The sequence below is a fragment of the Enoplosus armatus genome, chromosome 5 (assembly GCF_043641665.1).
Source record: "Enoplosus armatus isolate fEnoArm2 chromosome 5, fEnoArm2.hap1, whole genome shotgun sequence".
In the NCBI taxonomy this organism is placed as follows: Eukaryota; Metazoa; Chordata; class Actinopteri; order Centrarchiformes; family Enoplosidae; genus Enoplosus; species Enoplosus armatus.
Window position 1 is genome coordinate 13,902,075 of NC_092184.1, and position 19,537 is coordinate 13,921,611.

Consider the following 19,537-nt stretch of genomic DNA (forward strand, 5'->3'; position numbering starts at 1 on the left):
TGTATGCTGTAAATCAGGTCCCCGAGTTCAGCTGCTCAACAAAAGACCACCTGCAGGTTTGATTTCACATTCAAGAGCGATAAGGATGCGACTCATAATGTGGTCCGTTGTATCCGCAGCTCAAGCTAATTGACATAACACAGGCCACATGTTCAGAAAATGTACTTCTTAGAAATGAAGCATGAAATATAAAATAGTTTCTTTGATGTAAAAAAACCCCCAAAACCTTTCTGTTTGCCTTTACATCATGAAGAATATTCAACCTCCAGTCCAGACTGTCCTTCCCCCACATGCTCAGTGTCCTTTTTTCCCCAGCAAAAACTCAGCTATAAGTGTGACTTAACATGTTATCAGTTCAACAAATTATAAAGCTGCAAGGGACCCCAAAAACACAAGAAAAGTGACCCAGGGAGAGGTAAACATTTACAAATATCTCAGTGATAATCACTCAAAATATTATAGCGCAGTACACACAAATACTGCAGGAAAATATGAAATAAAACTATAAACGCAGTCTAGTTACATGTTTATACCAGCTGTTTTTGTGCCTTAATAGTCTATGCATGCCTGCAAATCATTGAATTCAAAATAAAATTTTGGTCTACAGACACATGATGCTGTGGGAAAGCCCCACATGAGCACTTTCAACAGGTTTTTTTCTGGTGGTTTCTACTTGATATACAGCGTAAGCTATTTTACTATAAATAAGACATGCTCAGTGTATTCACAGACGAGTAGACAGACTCCGACACACTATCCTGACCACAAATGATACCACACAACCATTATTTTATTTTCTTTGACCTCTGAGCACACACAAATCAGAACGTTAAAAGAAACAGCTGCGTCAGACATTTGTCATCCTGAGAGTAAAAAAAAATTCCCAGTAGCTCAATGTCCACACAACGGATTACAGAGAAGCTCTATGAGTAACTTCCTGCCTCAAACAGTTTGATGACAATGGCCTCGCGGGGCCGCAGTTCCAGCGTGTCCAGCGTCATCGACCCCAAGCGGTCCATTCCTGTGCTGGCCACAAACACTCCAGCTTCAGGCAGGCTCGGGGCCCAGGAGGGATCCAGGGCGTGAATCTCAGGCCCGACGTTGAGCAAAACGAGGAAGTGGACACAGCCCCAGGAGCGCAGGAAGGCCAGGATCGGAGGAGATGAAGGAGAGGCAAGAGTAGAGTTGGAGGAGTTGGTGGAGGAACTGAAGGGTAGGAAAGTGAAGCTGCCGTACAGAAGAGCTTCTTCTCTGGCTCTGGAGCGACTGAGGGAGGTGAGGAGAGATATAGCTGAACGCTTCATCTTCTCCTTGTCCTGAGGGAGGGATGGTAGAGACAAGTGTTAAACGTAACCTACCCAACTGATGCTTTGTTTCTTTACCTACAGATTTAAATGAGGTATTTCCAGAGGGTTTTATTCTCACTGTATCTGTGTCCGATGGTTCGCTCGTCTCTCCGTGTGACACGCCAGCTTTCAGGGACACGTTCTGTACGACAGGAAGGTTTTATTTGGTAAAAAAATAATCTACTTTTAAAATGGATAATTAATGGACTCAAGCAGTCTCAAGCAAGACTTCACCTGCGTTTGGTTGATCTCTTCGTCATACTGGATGGCAGGTGATCCTGGCAGAGTCATCATCAACACTAGGAGTAATTTCTTCAAGTCGCGCGACGTTTTACCTCCAACCTGCAGAACCGCAGAACTGATTAATTGTTTCAGTCGTTTCATGAAACCAAAACGATTAATCAAGAAAATAATCTTCATATTAATTTGTTAGTTGCCAGTCAGTATATTCAACTCATGCAGGCTTTCTAAAGAGGAAAATTGGTTGCAAAAACTCAGGGATGAAGTGATATATGTATATGTCTTACTGTCCAGCTGGGCCATATATCTTCTTGTCTTGTTTGCAGGTGCGTCTCTATAGCATCAGCCACTTCCTTGGCAGACAAGACGTGATGTGAAGGCGGCAGAATTGACCTCATGACCACATCCACCAGCGTAGCGTTGTTTAGAGGAGGCAGACCGTCTCTCGTCTGTTTTACCACGACAATCCTGAAGAGACGCACAGGCGTTTAATAACCTTCATTACATAATAAACATCCATCCACATCTGCATGTATAACTATACCTTTCTTCGTCCTCCTCCTGACTGCTGAATTCCTTGAAGACGCCTCTCCATTCCAGCAGAGTCTGAAATGTACATACTTTATTGGAAGTGAGTTTGTGGAAACTGTTTGAATACTAAACATTATTGGAGCACCATTTTACCTTTTCTGAATACGCTGCATCTGTGTCACAGATTGCAAAGCCTGCCACACCCTGCTCCAACCAGAACCGGACTGCATGCTGCGGAAAAAGTATTGTCACATTTTAAGAAATCCAGCATCACTGAAAACTTTAACATGCTTACTAGCATGAACAGAAAGTAGCTTTTACATGCACTGAGAGGTTTGATGGCTCATCTTTGTTTCCTGCTGCATCCTGAGGTCCCAACAGATCCACTTGACAGAAGTCTAACACCACTTTGAGACCTGCAGGATCAATGAAAAGCTTATTAATCATCAAATCATGCAGGAAAAAAACAAAACGGGCAGCTTGACAAAAAGAAGTCCTTTACTCACCTGCTTTGTTGCTCTCTGCGAGCAGATGCAGGATCTGAGGCAACGTCCCAAACCTTTCACCAGTCGCAGTGATGTTTAAAGCCTCCTTATCAAACAGACCCTCCAGGATTAGGGCCCCGATACCCAGGGACCTGAGGTAGGGAAGCTGCTCACAAAGCGCTTGAGAGAGAGCAAACGTTAGACTGAGTTAGTAACATTTAAAATCAACTTCCCCATCTTATGCCATTTGTGCCTATTTTTGTCTCAAAGCACTTAAGTTACCACCCATGTTTGGTGTATACAGTATTTAGTTATTTTTATGTCATTTTTCATGTAGGACGCAACAGATCACTTATAAGATATGTAGCATTCTAGTTATTTTAAGGTTACTTATCTGCATTACACATCATTCTTGTACCACTATTACTAGTAGTTGCTAAATGTCCCTGCGTGGGATCAAAAAAGATTGATCTAACACTTCAAAATCAAATACCTGAGCTCTCTTAAACTATTTAATCCAAGTTTGTTACAATGATGTGGTAGCCCACAGCATTAATCCTTTCCAAGATGAAAGAGCCATGTGCAAGTCTTTCATGTGAAGTATGACAAACGTCACAGTCATCAAAGAGCCTGATTTGGGTTCAGAGTTTAACATTTCTATTGTGGTCAGTTTGAATGTTCTCACACACTACGAACATAACTGATTAATATCAGCCACCTGGTTCTCACAAGGACGAAACTGCATATCTACCAATAAACATCCTCCTGAGCAAGGCGGCATTATAAACCAGGCAACTTCTCTGGGGCCAAGGTCACTGTATGTCAACTGGTTCGTGCTAATTTAATAGAAAATATGTTTAAGAATATGCACCACCAAAGCCACAGTACCAGCTGACATAAGGGCCTTAAAAGGTGGTTCTGCTTTATTACAACCCTGAAACTCTGTTTGTTTGAAACCTTCAGTATTTCAGTTTTGCATTTAGCATTTGGCTTATTCTTGTATTAATTTGTTTAATAAAATAACCACACAGCAAATCTGGAGCCAGCCGATATTCTAGCATAGAATAACTGTACTGATTTGTACAGAGTGAGGAGCGGGAAGAACTGGAGATTAAGCGAGAAGACATGACACCATAAAATGAAAATAAAAATGAACTCTAAACAAACGTGTGTCAGGGACAACCTACAAAGACACTGCATGGCTGAATGATACTGGTGAGTCTGGAGAGAGTTGTGCCTCCATGTGACCACCAGGAGGCAGAAAGTCAAACTGCGAGCGAATCAAGAGCTCTAGTTGCACGTGGCCTGCAATTGGAACAAGGCACGTTGTTTTGGGGGCTGAACTACAAGTACTCTCTAAAATATCTATTTTTTAAAAATGAAACCCGTATTCCCTCACCGTTTATGCCCCCTGACCCCTCGGTCTGCTCCCCCACGAGCAGGTCCGGCTGCAGCTGGTAGAACAGGGTCTTCTGCCACCACCTGAGCGGTGTTACAACCGGCCGGGGGCTCATCACTATAATGGCGACGGAAGTGGCGAGCATGGCCAGCCAGGCCAGCCAGAACAGCAGCACCAGGTAACAGCGCACCTTCCTCCACCCGGGACCCCCCGCGACGACCTCCAGCTCCTCCTTGGTCATGGGCTGCCACCGCTGGACCGGCTCCGGTTCGGGCTCCGCGATGAGCAGCGGGGCCGACTCCGAGGCGCCCACGCTGCCAGGCAGCCCGGGGCCTGGCACGCTGCCGTACCCGGTGTCTCCCGCGTTCAGAGGCATCCTGCCCGGCTGCAGGTAGGCGACATATAGTTAGATTAAGGGGGTTTGATAAACATGCAGATACTCAGGTTGTAGCCGGCAGGAGCTGGCCAGCTGCTGCTGGGCTCAAGTTTATTTGGACCCGTTTGTCGGTCTGTTTCCATACCGTGTTGTGTGTCTCCTCAGCGGCCTCTTTATTAGTTTGTTCCATATGGACCACAGGGGGGCCACAGGTGGTAACAGGCGCTGCGGGACTCAATGTCTCTACATAAAGGTGTACACACACTCTGTGCCATGACCTGCGCTCATTCCCCCCTGATACTACCTGGTTTACGCAGGTGTTTCATTTAATTAAATCACCCGCTGTGACACGTCTCGGGTCAGGTGACGCTCAGGGCCCTCACTAGCATCTGATTGGCCGATACTGTTGCCTAAATTGACCGACATTATCCCTTTGATCACATCTTCCTTGTTGATCCCTGATTACTCTCTTAGTATTTGATCTATTATATTAAAAGTTACCTCTGTGTACTATATATTAGTTATATATTAGCTATCTGACAGCGGTTGCTGGTTTAGGGGCCCTCTGGTGGGCATTAGGCTCTAAACAGCTGCTTAGATCACCAGTATGTCTTTGGACTGTGGGAGGAAACCGGAGGAAACACAGGCAAACTGAACACAGAAAGGCTCCAGCTGGCCAGGCCAGGTTCAAATGCACGCAGCGCTAACTGTTTTCTCCACAGGTCGCTTATCTAAATACCACCAAGCACAGTCACAGTCATTACTCACAGTTTTCTGTCTGAGGTTTCTTGCCTTTCCCCCCCTCAGGTCCTTTTCTTCTTTCCTGTTTTATCTTTTTCCTCAAGTGTTACCAGCTGAGCGGTACCGTCCTGAGTTGAATATTTGACTGATCTGACTTGTCAGGAGTGAGGAGGTGAGAAGGACGCTCTGTCCAATGAAATCTCTGCTCGGTCAATTATTACAGAGGTGCTGAGCCTCACCACACCTTCGCAACACATTGTGAAGAACCCATGACTGCCAGAGAGAGCCGCCTAAAGTCCCTCATGGGGTAGTTTTGACTTTGACTTGAACTAGCTTGTTGATACTGTAGTTAGGCTAAGTGAGAAATTTATTTATCTCCTCTGTAGTTTTCAGTCTGTGTGCTGAACACTTTTATTATTTGGGTTTGAATGTTTGAAGGAAATGCAGGATTGTAAAGTCAAAGCCAGCCTTCTGACATTACCGTACGATGAGAGAACTTTAATCTGGTATTATATATTATATTTTGTGTGTGTGTGTGGGAAAATAAAAAAATCAACTGAATAATAGCTGAAATTATTGACAGAAAATTAATTGGCAACTATTTTGATAACTGGAGTAATTTGAGTAAAACATTTGCTGGCTCCAGCTTCCTAAAATGTGAGAATTTACTGGGGTTTTTTTTTTCTTTTATATGGTGTGATAACTAAATATCATTGTAAATATGTGTGTGTTGGTTAGACAAAATAAACACATTTCTGACACTTCAGAGACAAAACTATTGATAAATGAATCAACAGAATAATCAATAACAAACTAGTTGGAGCCCTAACAAAGTGTATGTTCAAAATAAGTGGGTCTAGATGTCACAAATGTAATAACTATCCTATCAGGGAGCTCAATCCCATTGTACAAATCTGTTTCCTGCTGCAACGTTTAAATCATGCGGTGACATAACACATGACACATCCACTCTAAAGTGCCGAAGGGCTCCATGTTTAATGAGGTATGTGTGCTAATTCCCGGGAACATCTCATCCTCCTTTCCCTAGTATGGCCCTCTACCCCGCCTCCGTCGCTTTGTCCTGCGTTCTTTCTCCTTTTGTGTCTCTCCCTCTGGCTTTCTTCTAATATGGCACACGTTTATGTTCTTTCTATAACAAGTCATTGCTATCCATGTCACCTTTGCTACCTGACAGCGTTGTGCAAACTGATTATTTACTGAGAGACGCTGCTTTCCATCACGAGACCCATGTAGCCCACGCGTGGACCGCATGAATTACATTCAAGTTGTTGTTTTGTTTTTTGAAGTGCAATACTATTTAGTTTTTTTGTGTGATTTATTGCATTTGCTCATCATTTGTTTTCCACACGTACAGTTTGTATACATTATCAGCCACACAGTTCTGTAAAATGAGCTGCCTTATCCAGAAGCCTCCAGCACGTGCAGATAATCTATCAGTGTCTCCCCAGGCACCTTATGGTAAAATGTTATTAAATTCTTCCTGTCAATAACAAACCACTTTAGAGATTAGATTACAGAATAACAACACAGTGGGTATTTGATTTAAATTCCGCTTTAATTGACCGGTAAGCAAATGCTCAAAGAGAATACATTACACACAGAGTCGTGGTTAGTTTAGTGCTCGTCTACGATGTAAAAGGTTCCCATTTAAGTTGGTCTCCATGGAGATGGAGAAGCTGGTGTTGATTCTGTTTTCATGGTCACAGCTTTAGTTTGAGTCCTCCTCCGATCCTTCGGTGTCCTGAAACATCACAATACAATAATGTTAGTGACATTAAATATCTACATAGGAGACATAACTTTATTTTCCAGGCTGTCGCTTAAAAAGAGCAGCGACTGCTTTTATGTTAAACACAAGGTGACTCGCGGTTTAGTTTATTTCAGGAGACGTTCTTGAATATCTACGTTAGTTTTTTGCATCGTCCCTCCTTTACACTGTTCGCCATCATTCCTAGGGCCACAACTAATGATTCGTTTCATTATGAATTAATCTGGCGACTCTTTCAATGAATCGATTAGTTGATCTTTGGGTTTTTAGTTGGAAAAAGCAAGACCTCATCACCTTGGGCTCAAGGACATTGTAAACTTTTTTCACTGTTTTCTGGTGCTTTCTAGACCTAATGATTAACCGTCCCTAGAAAACGGCCATGGTAAATGTGGCATATTATTATGAGATGGTTTTGGAGACTGTTTTAATTGGCAGTTCATCTAATGACATCTAAATCTAATGTCACGTGACTCATGTGTCTTACCATAGGCTCCTGAGATCTCAGAGTCATGATGTGCTTCTGATACGCAGAGATGATACAGTCTCGCCTGCGAAGACAGAAACAGTGGTATTATGTCGAAAGGATTCCTGTATTGATTTCCCACTGATGTTCATGTGTTGGGGGGGGGGGGGATTGCTCACACTCACTTGCTGGTGATGCCCCCTCCTGGTGGAAGCCCTGGCATTTCCTCTGCAGCCAGGAATTTGATCACATACAAAAGGTCAGGGTCCTCATCTCTGGACCTCATCGTCTGGATAATTTCTGTGAAGGGAGGAAACAGTACGGTTATAAACCAGGGAGCTAACAGGGGTCTGAAGTGTAGACTGTTTTGTTGTTGGGGGGTTTTCAGGAAATCACCTTCCACTTTCATATCAATGTGTTGCTCCAGCTCGGCCTCCTGCTGCAGTGCTTCTTGGGACACCTGGGGGGCGCCGGGGAAGCAGACAATGATGATGCTGATGTTATCCAAGCTGCCCTGCAGAGGGAGACAGAGTGCAGGATTGTCAGAGGAGCACTTCATTCAAGTTGACATGAAATAGACTGGGAGGTAACTTGTACTTTACTTGAGTATTTCCATTTTATGCTACTTTATACTTTTACACCACTACATTTCAGAGGGAAATATTGTACTTGTTTGTTCACTACATGTATTTGACAGCATAATTACTAGTTACTCTACAGATTGTGATTTAAAAAACCTATAATGAGCATATTAATGACATATTATGCCTTGTAATACATTTTTGCGTAGTTAAATATAACTACGCAAAAATATATGTAGTTGAGATTAGCTCCACCTCAAACAGGTATTACATTAAAATACTGCTTATATGTTAATAATCCACTAATATAATATATAATAATATAACTCTTCCATGGGCCCTTCTGACTGCATAATAATTACTTTTACTTTTACTTTAAGTAAATTACTGATAATACATGGTCTTAATACTTCCTCCACCACTTAAAAAGACTTGAAATAGACCTGTTGACAGGTAGAATAGCAGGGGGCTGAGGTCTGTGTCAGGTCTTTTGGTTTGGTTTGATGTCACAGTTAAGCTCTTACAGAAGAGGGTGATGTCCCTGATTTACAAACACATTACTTTAGTCTGTGGCTTTAGAATAATGCACACGTGAAGTACAGCCAAACTTATATGTTTCTTGAATATTAACTTATTGCAGATTGATATCAGTGTTTATGACGGCCGACAGAAATGCAGAACAAGATTTTAGGTAATTTAGAAGCAGATGATCTATAACGAGATTGTTTGTTTATGTTATGTGTTCATGTTAATCTATATCGGCCTTAAAAATCCAATATTGGCTGGTCTATACTGTGACGTCAATGCCGTTTTACAACCATCAACCTGTTGGTTGTGACATCAGAGATGTGAGGAGCGAGGCTCAGTGTGTACTGGAGCACACAGTCTTTCAACAGGCACAGTAAGCCTTTTTAGGTGAAATAAATAGCAGCCCATCCCAGCTGGGATAAAACCTCTGAGCTGGTGTGTATTGAGCGATAACACTGAGCTCCTGTCAACAGACTCTGGAGCATTCAGTCTTAATCCGAGCCATGTGTAGCATTTCTTCCCTCCTATCCCATGTCCCAGGATGCCTTAATACAGCTATTTATAGGGCAGGCTAAGGGCTCGTCAGTGCTCAGGTGGCTGGTTACTAACAAGCATTAAGAAGACCTGCAGGAGAAGTCTACTTACATAACAACATCAGTGTAATTCCTCCTCACAGAGACCCTACCCACAGTGTACACATGCTCACAATGCCCCCTTCTTAATGTAAAGCTTCCCATTCATAAATCCACCTTCTGTAACACTGTGTGTCGAAGAAGAATCCAATGAGCTGAGTTTGGAGAAATGGGTAGGAGTTCTCTTGAGCTAAGACTACAGGGTGATAATACTACATACAGGTGTTAATTAATTAAGTAGATGAATTTAACGTTTCCATGACATTTTGGCAAGTTGCTGCATTCCAATCTGTGCTTTTAGTAAACATGTATAAGACAGATGAGACCCACACTTTGTGGAAAATGTTTCAGTATGTCCACAAAATAATCACATTTTCCATCTTTATCCTTTCAGGATATATAATTGTAAATAGTTTCTGAAGCTCTTTTTGCACCTGCTGTATTAAGGTTCCAAGAGCATATAATTCACATGGAAGTTTGAGACATAAATTCTAGCTTTGTTCACTCTGCCACCGCCTGCGGTATTGAACCTCAGTGCTTTGGTGGTACTGACCGAAATGTGTCTGTACCTCCGTGTATCAAAAACTGTCAAGTGTTTATTCTTTGATTAGATAGTTCTTGATTTTAAACCATTTTTTTTAGGTAAAATTCTTGTGTTCAGGTAGCATTTAACGTTGAGGAACTCTGGATTCTTCTTTTAAAAGGGGTTTGTTGAAAGACTGTGTTTATACTTCAACAATCTCACCCCAAGTCCATTTAGTAGCTATTCCGGAGCTTTACATTGTGTCATGCGATCTTCCTCTGCAGAGTTCGCTCAATTGTCAAGGAATTGTAGATGGACTTCTCATCCATGTTGGCTTAAAATTTGAGATTGAACGGTTATTCTTGACCAAATTAGTATAATAGTATAATATAACGATACCTATCCCTTGTCATGGTGGTGGCAAAGCTGTTTCAGATGTCTTTATTCTGAGGTACCATCTTCTTCCTCACTTTTTCCATTAAACATTAGCAAAGTATTCATCTGCTTGCCCATGATTCTTCCTTCCTGGTGCAATGTTTGAATGCTGAATGTGAAAGGTTGTTTCTCATTCATTCACATTCAACCATTAACCACACAGATTAAAATGTATCTGTCATTACCAGAGTCTTTTATCAAAGGCTTTTCTTTTTCTTATCGTTTCATGCACCTTGTTTATACACTATTGTGATGTTGACCTCTCACCTTGTAGAGACAGAGGTCAATGACTTGGGTGCAAATCTCTCTCAGGTCATCGCACACTTTCAGACGACTGCGCACAAAGGCACACAGTTCTTCATTACCAATGGCGTCCCACACGCCGTCGCATGCTAGAATTAGGAACTCGTCTTCGGGCGTCCTCTCAAGCTCATACACCTCTGGCTCCGGTGACACTAGCTGCTCTGTCTGCGGCCTCCAGTCCACCTCCTTGAAGTCAAAGTCCCCCAGTGCTCTGGAAACGGCCAGCGAGCCGTTGACTCTCTGCAGGGTCACCGAGCCTCCAGCGTTCTGGATGCGCTCCTTTTCTCTGGGGTTGAACGGCTTGTGGTCCTCTGTGTAGAAGACCACCTGGCCATTATGGCAGAGCAGGGTGCGGGAGTCCCCGCAGTTGATAAAGTAAATGTGGCGTGGTGAAATCATGACACCTGCTGCGGTGGAGCCACTGCGGTCCCAGTTGTCCTGGCGGGCCAGTTTGTGCATGTGACGATCGATGTCCAGGAAGCCTTCCCGGATCCCCTCCTTCACCTGCTCGGGGTCTTCGCTTGCTGTAATCCCACCTGTGGGAAATGAGGGGGAAACATTTGGTTTTAAGATAGATTCACACCATACCGTATAGTTTCTGGCACCGCCATGTTGGTTGTTTAGAGGCCAACACACATGGACCCAGGTAAACTGGAGGTCTGCCTTGTGTTTGATTTGTGAAATATCCGGCCCCAACATTTAACGGCATACTGGAAGGTCAGAGCAACATGGCCGACACAAAGCTGCTGATTTGCTGATAGTGTCGAATACAATTTAGAGCTGGATTTGTTTAAACTTTATGTAACCAAGAAAGCTTAAAAATGTCTTTCTCAAGAGTAAGCTGGCCATGACAGGTAGCAGTAACAAGTAATTATGCAATCATCAAATGTAATTACGATTGTTAATCTTCTCTCGTATGGCTAACCAATCAGCTCACAGCTCTAAATGTCAAGTATAAAACTTGACATCTGAGTGAATGACAGCAGCCCTGTTTTGTTTTGATCCCCAAAATGTGTTCCAGGCCTGTTCTTGGACCCCTGAACCTTCTTCACTGAAGAAAAATACCACAATATCCAGAATCCTAGTTTTGAGATACGGCACACATTATATGTGTATGTGTAATCTCACCCTTCAATCTGGATTGCTTTAGCTTTTATTAATCTTAATCAGCAACTTTCATAGACTTTGTGTTCCTAAATCAAGTCTATGTGTAAAACAATTGCAGGATTTGTTTGTGCAGATTTATTCTTCATTTTCAGTGCAATATATAGAAGTTGCCTTTTGCAGCACAACATATTTATTGGAAAAACAAATGCAGTATGTTTTCAGTTTAAATGATGACTGTTAAAACATTTGACACGTCAACCTGGTTCTACTTTACATGATATTACATGTGTGTTTAAACTCTGTATGAACAGGAGTTAGATGTCATAAAATAATTGGACATGCATCCCTCTTGAACAAACAACTAAAAGCGTGTTCACTGCGACAGTACAAGCACTTAGAGTTCTTTTTAACAATCTTGAATAATTAGATTCAGCTTATTAGTCACTAATTGGTCTGTACCTGTTGCCAGGATGCGATCCAGCAGGTTTCTGGAGCAGTACTGTGCCACTGTGGTGCCTGCATGTCCATCAAAAACAGCAAAGTATCCCCACTCTGTCAGCTCTCCTGTCAGCTGGGGCATGCAGGTGTGGGCATCCTCCATCTGAGCCCTCCAGCCCTGCATGCTCGCCACAGCGTAGTTCATCCCCGACTGAGAACCCCCCTCTGACACTTGCTTCTCCAAGATGGGACGCTCCAGGTATGGGCTCGGCATGGAGTCGTCCTCATCCAAATTGTCCTCCTCCCCAGGCCCTGTTTCCCTGGGCCCCCCTTTGAAGAAGAATGTGACCATCTTCTCGGTCTCTTTGACCAGCTGGCGGAGGAAGGAGGGCACCTCCACATTGCTGGCCCGCCTGGCCGTCCTCATCACGCCGCGGAGCCTGTGCTCAAGCTTCCTGCTCGACTTGGCAGCAGCCCGTCTCTTCCTGGTGCCCCTCCTCCGGCTCTGTGTTTTCCGCAGCAGGTCCAGCGCAACAGTTAAGCTGTGGTAGCCCAAGCAGGTAAACAAGAAGTGGCTTCAGGTAAGAATTATCCTGTTAAATAAAACACTGAATTGGTTTTCTGTTTAAAATGATGAGGGCCATTTTTGGCCTCCCTTAGCCTGCAGGTAGAATCTGAGAATCCTTCTGTCCTTTTTGTTTGACAATGAGACCATAAGGTGTCTTCCTCTCTCTGTCCCTCTGTTTCTGTTTCTATGTCTCCTTCCTCCTCCTCTTTACCCGTCCTGTATCAACCCTGCGCTTCTATTGGCTTATCTATTTCTGTTGATTTATCCCTCTGCTCTGTCCCCACCTACTGCCCCCCCATCTGTGTAACACTGCTGGATAATCACCTGGCCTTCAAGGCAGCCCAGATGACCTGTGTCTGAACACAAGCATGGATTATGAGCATGTCATGTTACACAATACAGAGGGAACCCATAATCAGTCTTGCATGTCTGTATGGGGACACACTGTTAATTAGCTCAGTAAATTATAAACAGGCTTTCATTTCTTTACTTTGGGCCTCTCTGTACTTTCCCCTTTACTTTGGCAACAGGAGGAGCTTTAACTGTTTTATAATCATTATGAAATTAATTCATGTTCATAATTGTTGTCACTTTTCTAGACTATTGAATATGTTGAAAATACCAAATGGCTTTATAATAATTCCTTTACTTGTTTATAACCTTACATTTGTTATGTAGATATTGTTCCGACAGCTTCTTATTCTATTCTTTCTGTGTGATTATATTGTATATTATTTAACTCACTGAGTTGACCTTGCTTCATGATACAGGCCCCTGAGCCGAGTCCACCTCCTCACAAAAACTCAGAACAGCCACTAAGTGTACTAAATCTAAATTTGCTGCTTTTTGCATTATAGTATCTTAGTCCGGTTTCTAGACATCCACAGCGATTTTCTCAATTTTCTGTCAGGTTTTCTTCCACCAACTGATTTGAGATTTAGTCGCTTCTTTCCAATGTGTCCTAATTATTAGTTTAAAATAAGAAGTCACTGTGCAGTTAATGAGAATCCTTCTAAACTTGTGTTGTATGTTGACACAGAGACTCAAACCCCGTCTTGTATTTGACTTGCTGATTCCTTGTTGTCCCTGCATGACAGCTGTGTGTCTTAATCTCATTAACTGCTGTGTATTTGGAGCCTATGACCTGGTTTACATTTAGGAACTCTTGAAGTTTAATATGGTTAAAGACTACATGTGCGATAGTTTGTTCTTATCCAGTTCTAAGTAGGACTAAACCTTTTATCAGCTGATGTTGGTCTCTGCTGGCTATGTTTCAGGTGAAGTGCGTTTGTTTACCTTTTTATTTATCCAGTTAAGACTGAGCACACACACAGCAAACAGGATAACACAGGAAGTCGATTGCCCTGTTAATGTCTTGATTTAACACAATATTTAGGTTTTATGCCACAAAGCGAACCATCAGTTTCCTGACAAATCAGACCCAGTCATACACAAGCCTTTTATTTACAGTGTTATCTACAGTAGAGGCCAAATTTGCCTGCTATTTACCGACCACTAACTTAGACCATCACTCATGCACTTTTATCCTCCTCTCTCCTTTCGTTTGTTTCTGTTTGCATTTTCTGTTAAGTTTCCAGTTTTGTGTTTTGTAATTTCTTTTCATTATTTTGGCAGTTAAGTGACTCAGTAATGTCAGTTACAGAGCAATATTTATTCCAACTTGGCTAACATTAGCCATAAAAAGCTACTGGTCATATGTTACGTCTGTATCATCATCATCATACCAGACCACACACAAACCCCTGAGTGTATTGAATTGAGCAAACATCCATATTATCGCGTATGAATTCAACTTTTGATTTGTAAAATGAATATGTTCTTTATTTCCTCTTTCAAAAGTTACAAAGTCTTGCTTTAAATGTCATATGCTGTATTTTAAGTGAAATGTGATGTATAAATCAAAGCAAAGAAGCCACATTTTCCTGCAACTTTTTCACTCTAGCCTTCGTCCATTAATCATGATCAGTTACAGCTGCACACTGCTGCCCCCTACTTTTCACTGTTATACAGGCCTTACTTCCTTTTATACAAAAAAGCTTTTAGTTGAGTGAGTCTGTAAATTATTTACACTCCAGCTTTTATGATTCATTTGTTTGTTTAGTTGCGATTTGTGAAACATTCATATTTCTTACATGTGAAATTGGAATATGTTATATATTACTAAACCATAATAAAGCTGTCAAACCTTCGGCCTGTCCTGCCCATCCTCAAACACATCCTTCTCCGTGTATGTTTTGTATATGCTCACGCTATATATTATTAATGACTTATTACTCCTTTTACAGCCTGCCCCTATAAGATCCTGAGATGAAATCACATGACGAGGGAGGGGGAGAGAGAGAGAGGCAGATTAGCTATGAATGGGAGACGACTACAGGCTCAGACAGACACAGGGACACACTCATGCTTCTCTCCCTTCGCTGTAGCATACATGACTACCGCTGCAGTCATAACGATGCAAGAGAGGAGATGAAGAGAGGAGGGAGCAGAAGGGAGGATGGTGGAGTGAGGCAGGCAGGGCGGGGCTGCTGAGTGACAGAGCGGGAGGACGCAGCTCAACAGACGACCAAGAAACAGAGGGAGGAGGAGGAGGAGGAAGAGAGAAAAGAGAGAGTATATCCACAGGACGTGAGTGCCGGCAGCAGAGGAGGGGGGGGGGGCTTCCAGACTGGATGGGCCCAGCGATGCCTTGATGGAGTATGGGCCAGGTTTTAGGATTCTCCCACTGCCGTGAGTCTGCTCTTTTGTTCTGCTGTTTCCACCTGTGTTTCCTGCATTTGTTTATCTCGCTCTACCATCGTCTATATGTACATATTCCAGCTCAGCATCTTTTCTTGCTAACTGCTGTAAGCAACGTATGTGTTAGCCCCCCCCCGCCTACTCTCCATTCCTCTCTCATGCTCCTACCTTTTGATAAACACATGGCTGAATGGATGGATGCAGTGCAGAAGGAGACCTTGTTGTTGCCTCTTATTGATTTGCAGATGTTTATGTGGTTGTGTACAAGAAGGCTTTGCAGGCTGGCATGTCAAGAATGCAAGTTATTTCTCCCTAAAAGCTTCTTTTGTGCTTTCATATCTGTGTTTTATTTTATCTTTTTTGTCAAAATATTCACCTGATGTCCTCTACAGTGAAATTAAAGTGATTTATGATTCTTTGCATGCTGCATTCCTTGCTCTGCCTGGGTTGATTTATTAGCTAATGTCATGCTGGCTATCTAATGTAGTGAAGGCCTTCACTGCTGCCAGTTTAGCTCTGTAAGGAAATGAGTCTATATTCACTGACCTACAGTATGCCACTAAAAACGTCACATTCCTTTGATCTGAACTTGATACAAACATAGTGTTAATGTTAGTGGCATGTGATGTTATTTTGTATAGAGGTTAATATTTGTTGATTAGCTTAGCTGCCAATATTTCAATGTGAAATACAATGAGGAGTCTACAGTTGTTACTTCTTCAATGACTCATAACAAGGGACTGTAGTGTTTGTTGGGGCTTTTATGTGGTTAATCATTTTACGTTAGACTGTTCTGAGAGTGACACTGTTAAGATGAACGTGACATGTTGGAACGAGTGGGTTTACAGAAACAACACATTTATATTTCTGATAGTGTTTTTTCTTCAGCATGTTTACTAGCAGATTCTTGTAAAATGTTGACTGTTTTCTTCCAGAGGAATATGGCTCGGTGGCGTCCACTCCAGACTCAACGCCTCCATGCACCGATGGTACGGAGCAGACACTTTGTCCATCCGCTGAGAAATTCTGTCACACAACACTTATAAGAGAGAGACTTATAAATAAGAGATTCCTGCTTCCTGAAGCCTTTCTTTTTAACTTAACATTAGAAGAATACATCTGAACACCTCTAAAACACTAGAACTGAAGATCCACGGGTAAACACAGGAGAACATTTGGTCACAGCCACATTTTTGAAGGAGAGATGTTTATGCACTTATCAAAGAGGGTTTCATTCACTTTAGATGTCACACCTTCTTTCTCCCAGACATCAAATGACACCACGGCTGCTTTCATCTTACTCATCTAAGCAAAATCACTCTCCTTGTATGACACTGAACTAATATACACACAGTAAGCAGCAGTCTCTGTAATTGCATAAACTGCTAAGTGTTGTAAATCGCTCCTGTGCTCAGAGTGTGTATTTTTTGTCTACATTTAGTCTCTGGGAACAGTTCTTTTCTTTCCCTGTCTGACCACATTTCTTTGTGTTTGTCTCCATTCAGGCGGAAATGAGGAGTCCGAGATGTGCGAGCTGCAAACAGCCAGGGAGTGGTCCGACGATGAGGAGGGGGGAGATGGAGATCCAGATGATGACGAGGGACTGGCTTCATCCCCGTCCATCTGGGGCACGCCGCGTCAGAACTCCTTCGAGCTGACTTTCTCTTACATTGCCATCGCCGAACCCGAAGCCGTGGGAGCCTCGCGACACCTCCGTGACCGGCGCAGGGGCGGCTCTCGGGGAAGCCGCACTCCTTTGATCCGCACGGACACCCTGGAAACACTGTTGGACTCCCCCGATGTGGACTGGGACTCTCAAGCCTTCCTCAGTCGAGAGGAAGAAGAGGAAGCATCAGAAAGGAGAGAGCAGGAGAGTGCAGCGGTGAGGAGGGAGCAGCGCAGACAAACTGAGACTATTACAATCCAACCCTCTCATCTAAATCTGGACCCAGAAACTCAGGGGAGAGACGCAGGAATCCAAAGAGATGAGACTCCGAGCAGTCTGACCCAGACTGACCAGCCTCCCTCTTCGTCCCCGTCTTCCCAGCGTCAGAGCTCCTCACAGATGCTTCAGGGTGAGAAACAGGAGGGATGTGTGAAGTGGTTGTTTTATTCAGTGGTGAAGACTAAAAGACGCAGTCACTGGGAATGCTCATGATGCCCCAACACAACTCTCACTGGGCTGCCATTGGTTCTGGCTGTCAACATAGTTAAACATGGTCCTCTCAAATGTCTCTCTCTTGTCACGTGATTTGGACAAACAGGCCATTGGGCTGCAGGACTGTGCTTCATTTTATATGTTAACACTTAGTTTAAATGGCTGTTAGCAATGTTCAGGAGTGTCAAGAGGTGTCATCATTTCAGCATACCCAATAGTTCACCTGTTGGTCCGGCAGGTATCTGGTTGGGCTCAGTTAATGCAGGAGATGCTTCCCAGATTTAAATCCTGTAGTGAAGGTAGAGAGTGTTCACTCTCCTTCTTGCCGCTGGTTTATTCTTCCTAAGGTCACCTCCCTGTCTGCGATCGTGAGTGTCAAACCACGATATGCCAGAAGCTGGTTATATAGTCGGACTTATGATGATCTTAAATGTCTTTGACTCGGAAAAGGACCTAGAGACATTTTATGACCTTGATGTGTCGTAAATATAGTAATGTAGTAATTATTTAGATGTCATACCATCTGAATGTTCTTATTTTCCAGGTCTTGACAATATCAAAGTCTTAAATTATTGCAACAGACATTGTAGATTGTCACTAATAACTCACTTACTAAGTTGTAAACATGTAAAAAGTAAGAAATCTGGAACCACAACATAAATGTTGCAGTTCAAGTACTGTGGCACACTGTGGCTTTGAAAATATAATTCAATATCTTTTGTCAATAGCTCAAGCTGAGCATTTGCAACAAGTAAGGGGTGATGTCATCATGATAGTGACATCATCTTCTGTTTCCCGACAGCAGCAGCCTCACCAACCCCCCAGCCAGAGTCCCCCATCACCAGGGAAACCATTTCAGTCAAGCTGCTCACATCTATGCGACCCAGAGGCCCGGCGTCCTTGTCGCCAGTTTCCATCAGTCGAAACTCTCAGGAACAGCTGGTCAGCGATCACTGGTTTTCAGCACTTAACCTATCAGAGGACCCGACAGTATGCACCCACATAGCAGGTACAAGATTCACATCTATATCTTTGAAATGTTCTCATTCTTCTGACTGCCGTCCTTCCACCGCCCTCCAATCTCTCTGTATTCATCTTGTTGCTGAGCGAGATCCTTTCATTGAGCGCGTTAATCGATACTTTAAATAAAGAAAATATCAGATTTCGTTTCCAGAATGGACCTTCAAGAGCAGGCAGACAAAGAGTAATCCCCCCCCCCCCCCGCCGCCGGAAGTCCTGGCTGTTCATTGTGTCTCCATGGTAACCCTCTCTTGGGATTTCAGGAATGATTGGCTAATTGTGGGGAAAGCATTCCTGGCATTCGCTTACTTTTTGGACTGGCACACAATCACCGCTGATGAGAGTGTGTCACTGTTTGACACACATACAGAGAAAAAGAGACAGGTGTGTGTGTGTGTGTGGGTGTGGGTGTGGGTGTGCAGTCTTTGTATGCAGGTTTTTTGAGAGTTTGTTGGCACTTTAGGAGTGAGTGAGACAGAGAGAGGTAGAAAGAGAGAACGAGAGATAACACATTGTCTTCCAGCTTGATGGCATTTTAAGTGGACCCTCAGTCAGAGTGGAGTCTTATTTTAGTGGATGTGGGGGGGCAGTAAACCCTCAGACCGTTGATGAATGTGCGGTCGGGCTGATGACAGAGTTTAGGGTGTCCTGAATAAATAGCACACATGCATCTATTGGAAGATCATATTTCTTCTGGTTTTATTACTTGTTTTAGGGGTTGCATGTCAAACCTCAGCTTTTTTTCGTGTCTCTAGCACCGAGTACCGGAAACATATCTAAAGCTGACATTGAATGTGTGGTCAGATTAAACTTATTCTTTGATCAAACCGATTCTGAATCATAGTTTGAGTTCTTGCACAGCTGATTGTGTCTAGACAACTTTTAACATTTGTAAAGCTGAAAAGGAACAAAGGTGTTTTATAGAAGTATAGAGGTAGCATTTGCTATTGAAACTCACGCGTCATATTGGCACTCATATCAAAACATTTTAAATTATGCTAAACCCTACTTGATGCAAGGAATTTGTGTTTTAACCTAAATGCATGTGTTTCAGCAGTTATCTGCATACTAGTGTCTTAAAGTTGACATAAACAGATCAAGTAAGTTCAAATCT

General features: G+C 43.0%; 2 protein-coding genes across 2 annotated transcripts; both read right to left on the bottom strand.

Moving 5' to 3' along the window:
* Positions 1-923: 923 nt before the first annotated feature.
* Positions 924-4,567, bottom strand: LOC139285855 (amino acid transporter heavy chain SLC3A2). The gene is made up of 10 exons (XM_070906523.1): positions 4,523-4,567; positions 4,002-4,386; positions 2,624-2,782; positions 2,439-2,533; positions 2,271-2,348; positions 2,131-2,192; positions 1,874-2,054; positions 1,581-1,688; positions 1,426-1,488; positions 924-1,316 (listed from the first exon to the last, which is right to left on the bottom strand). Exons 1-10 carry the CDS (start codon positions 4,565-4,567, stop codon positions 924-926), a joined length of 1,569 nt encoding a protein of 522 aa, XP_070762624.1.
* Positions 4,568-6,847: 2,280 nt separating this feature from the next.
* On the bottom strand, positions 6,848-12,344 carry ppm1na (protein phosphatase, Mg2+/Mn2+ dependent, 1Na (putative)). Its single transcript, XM_070905741.1, has 6 exons — positions 11,939-12,344; positions 10,337-10,908; positions 7,767-7,884; positions 7,556-7,670; positions 7,392-7,455; positions 6,848-6,880 (listed from the first exon to the last, which is right to left on the bottom strand). The coding sequence occupies exons 1-6, from the start codon at positions 12,342-12,344 to the stop codon at positions 6,848-6,850; spliced, it is 1,308 nt and encodes a 435-aa protein (XP_070761842.1).
* Positions 12,345-19,537: the final 7,193 nt, after the last annotated feature.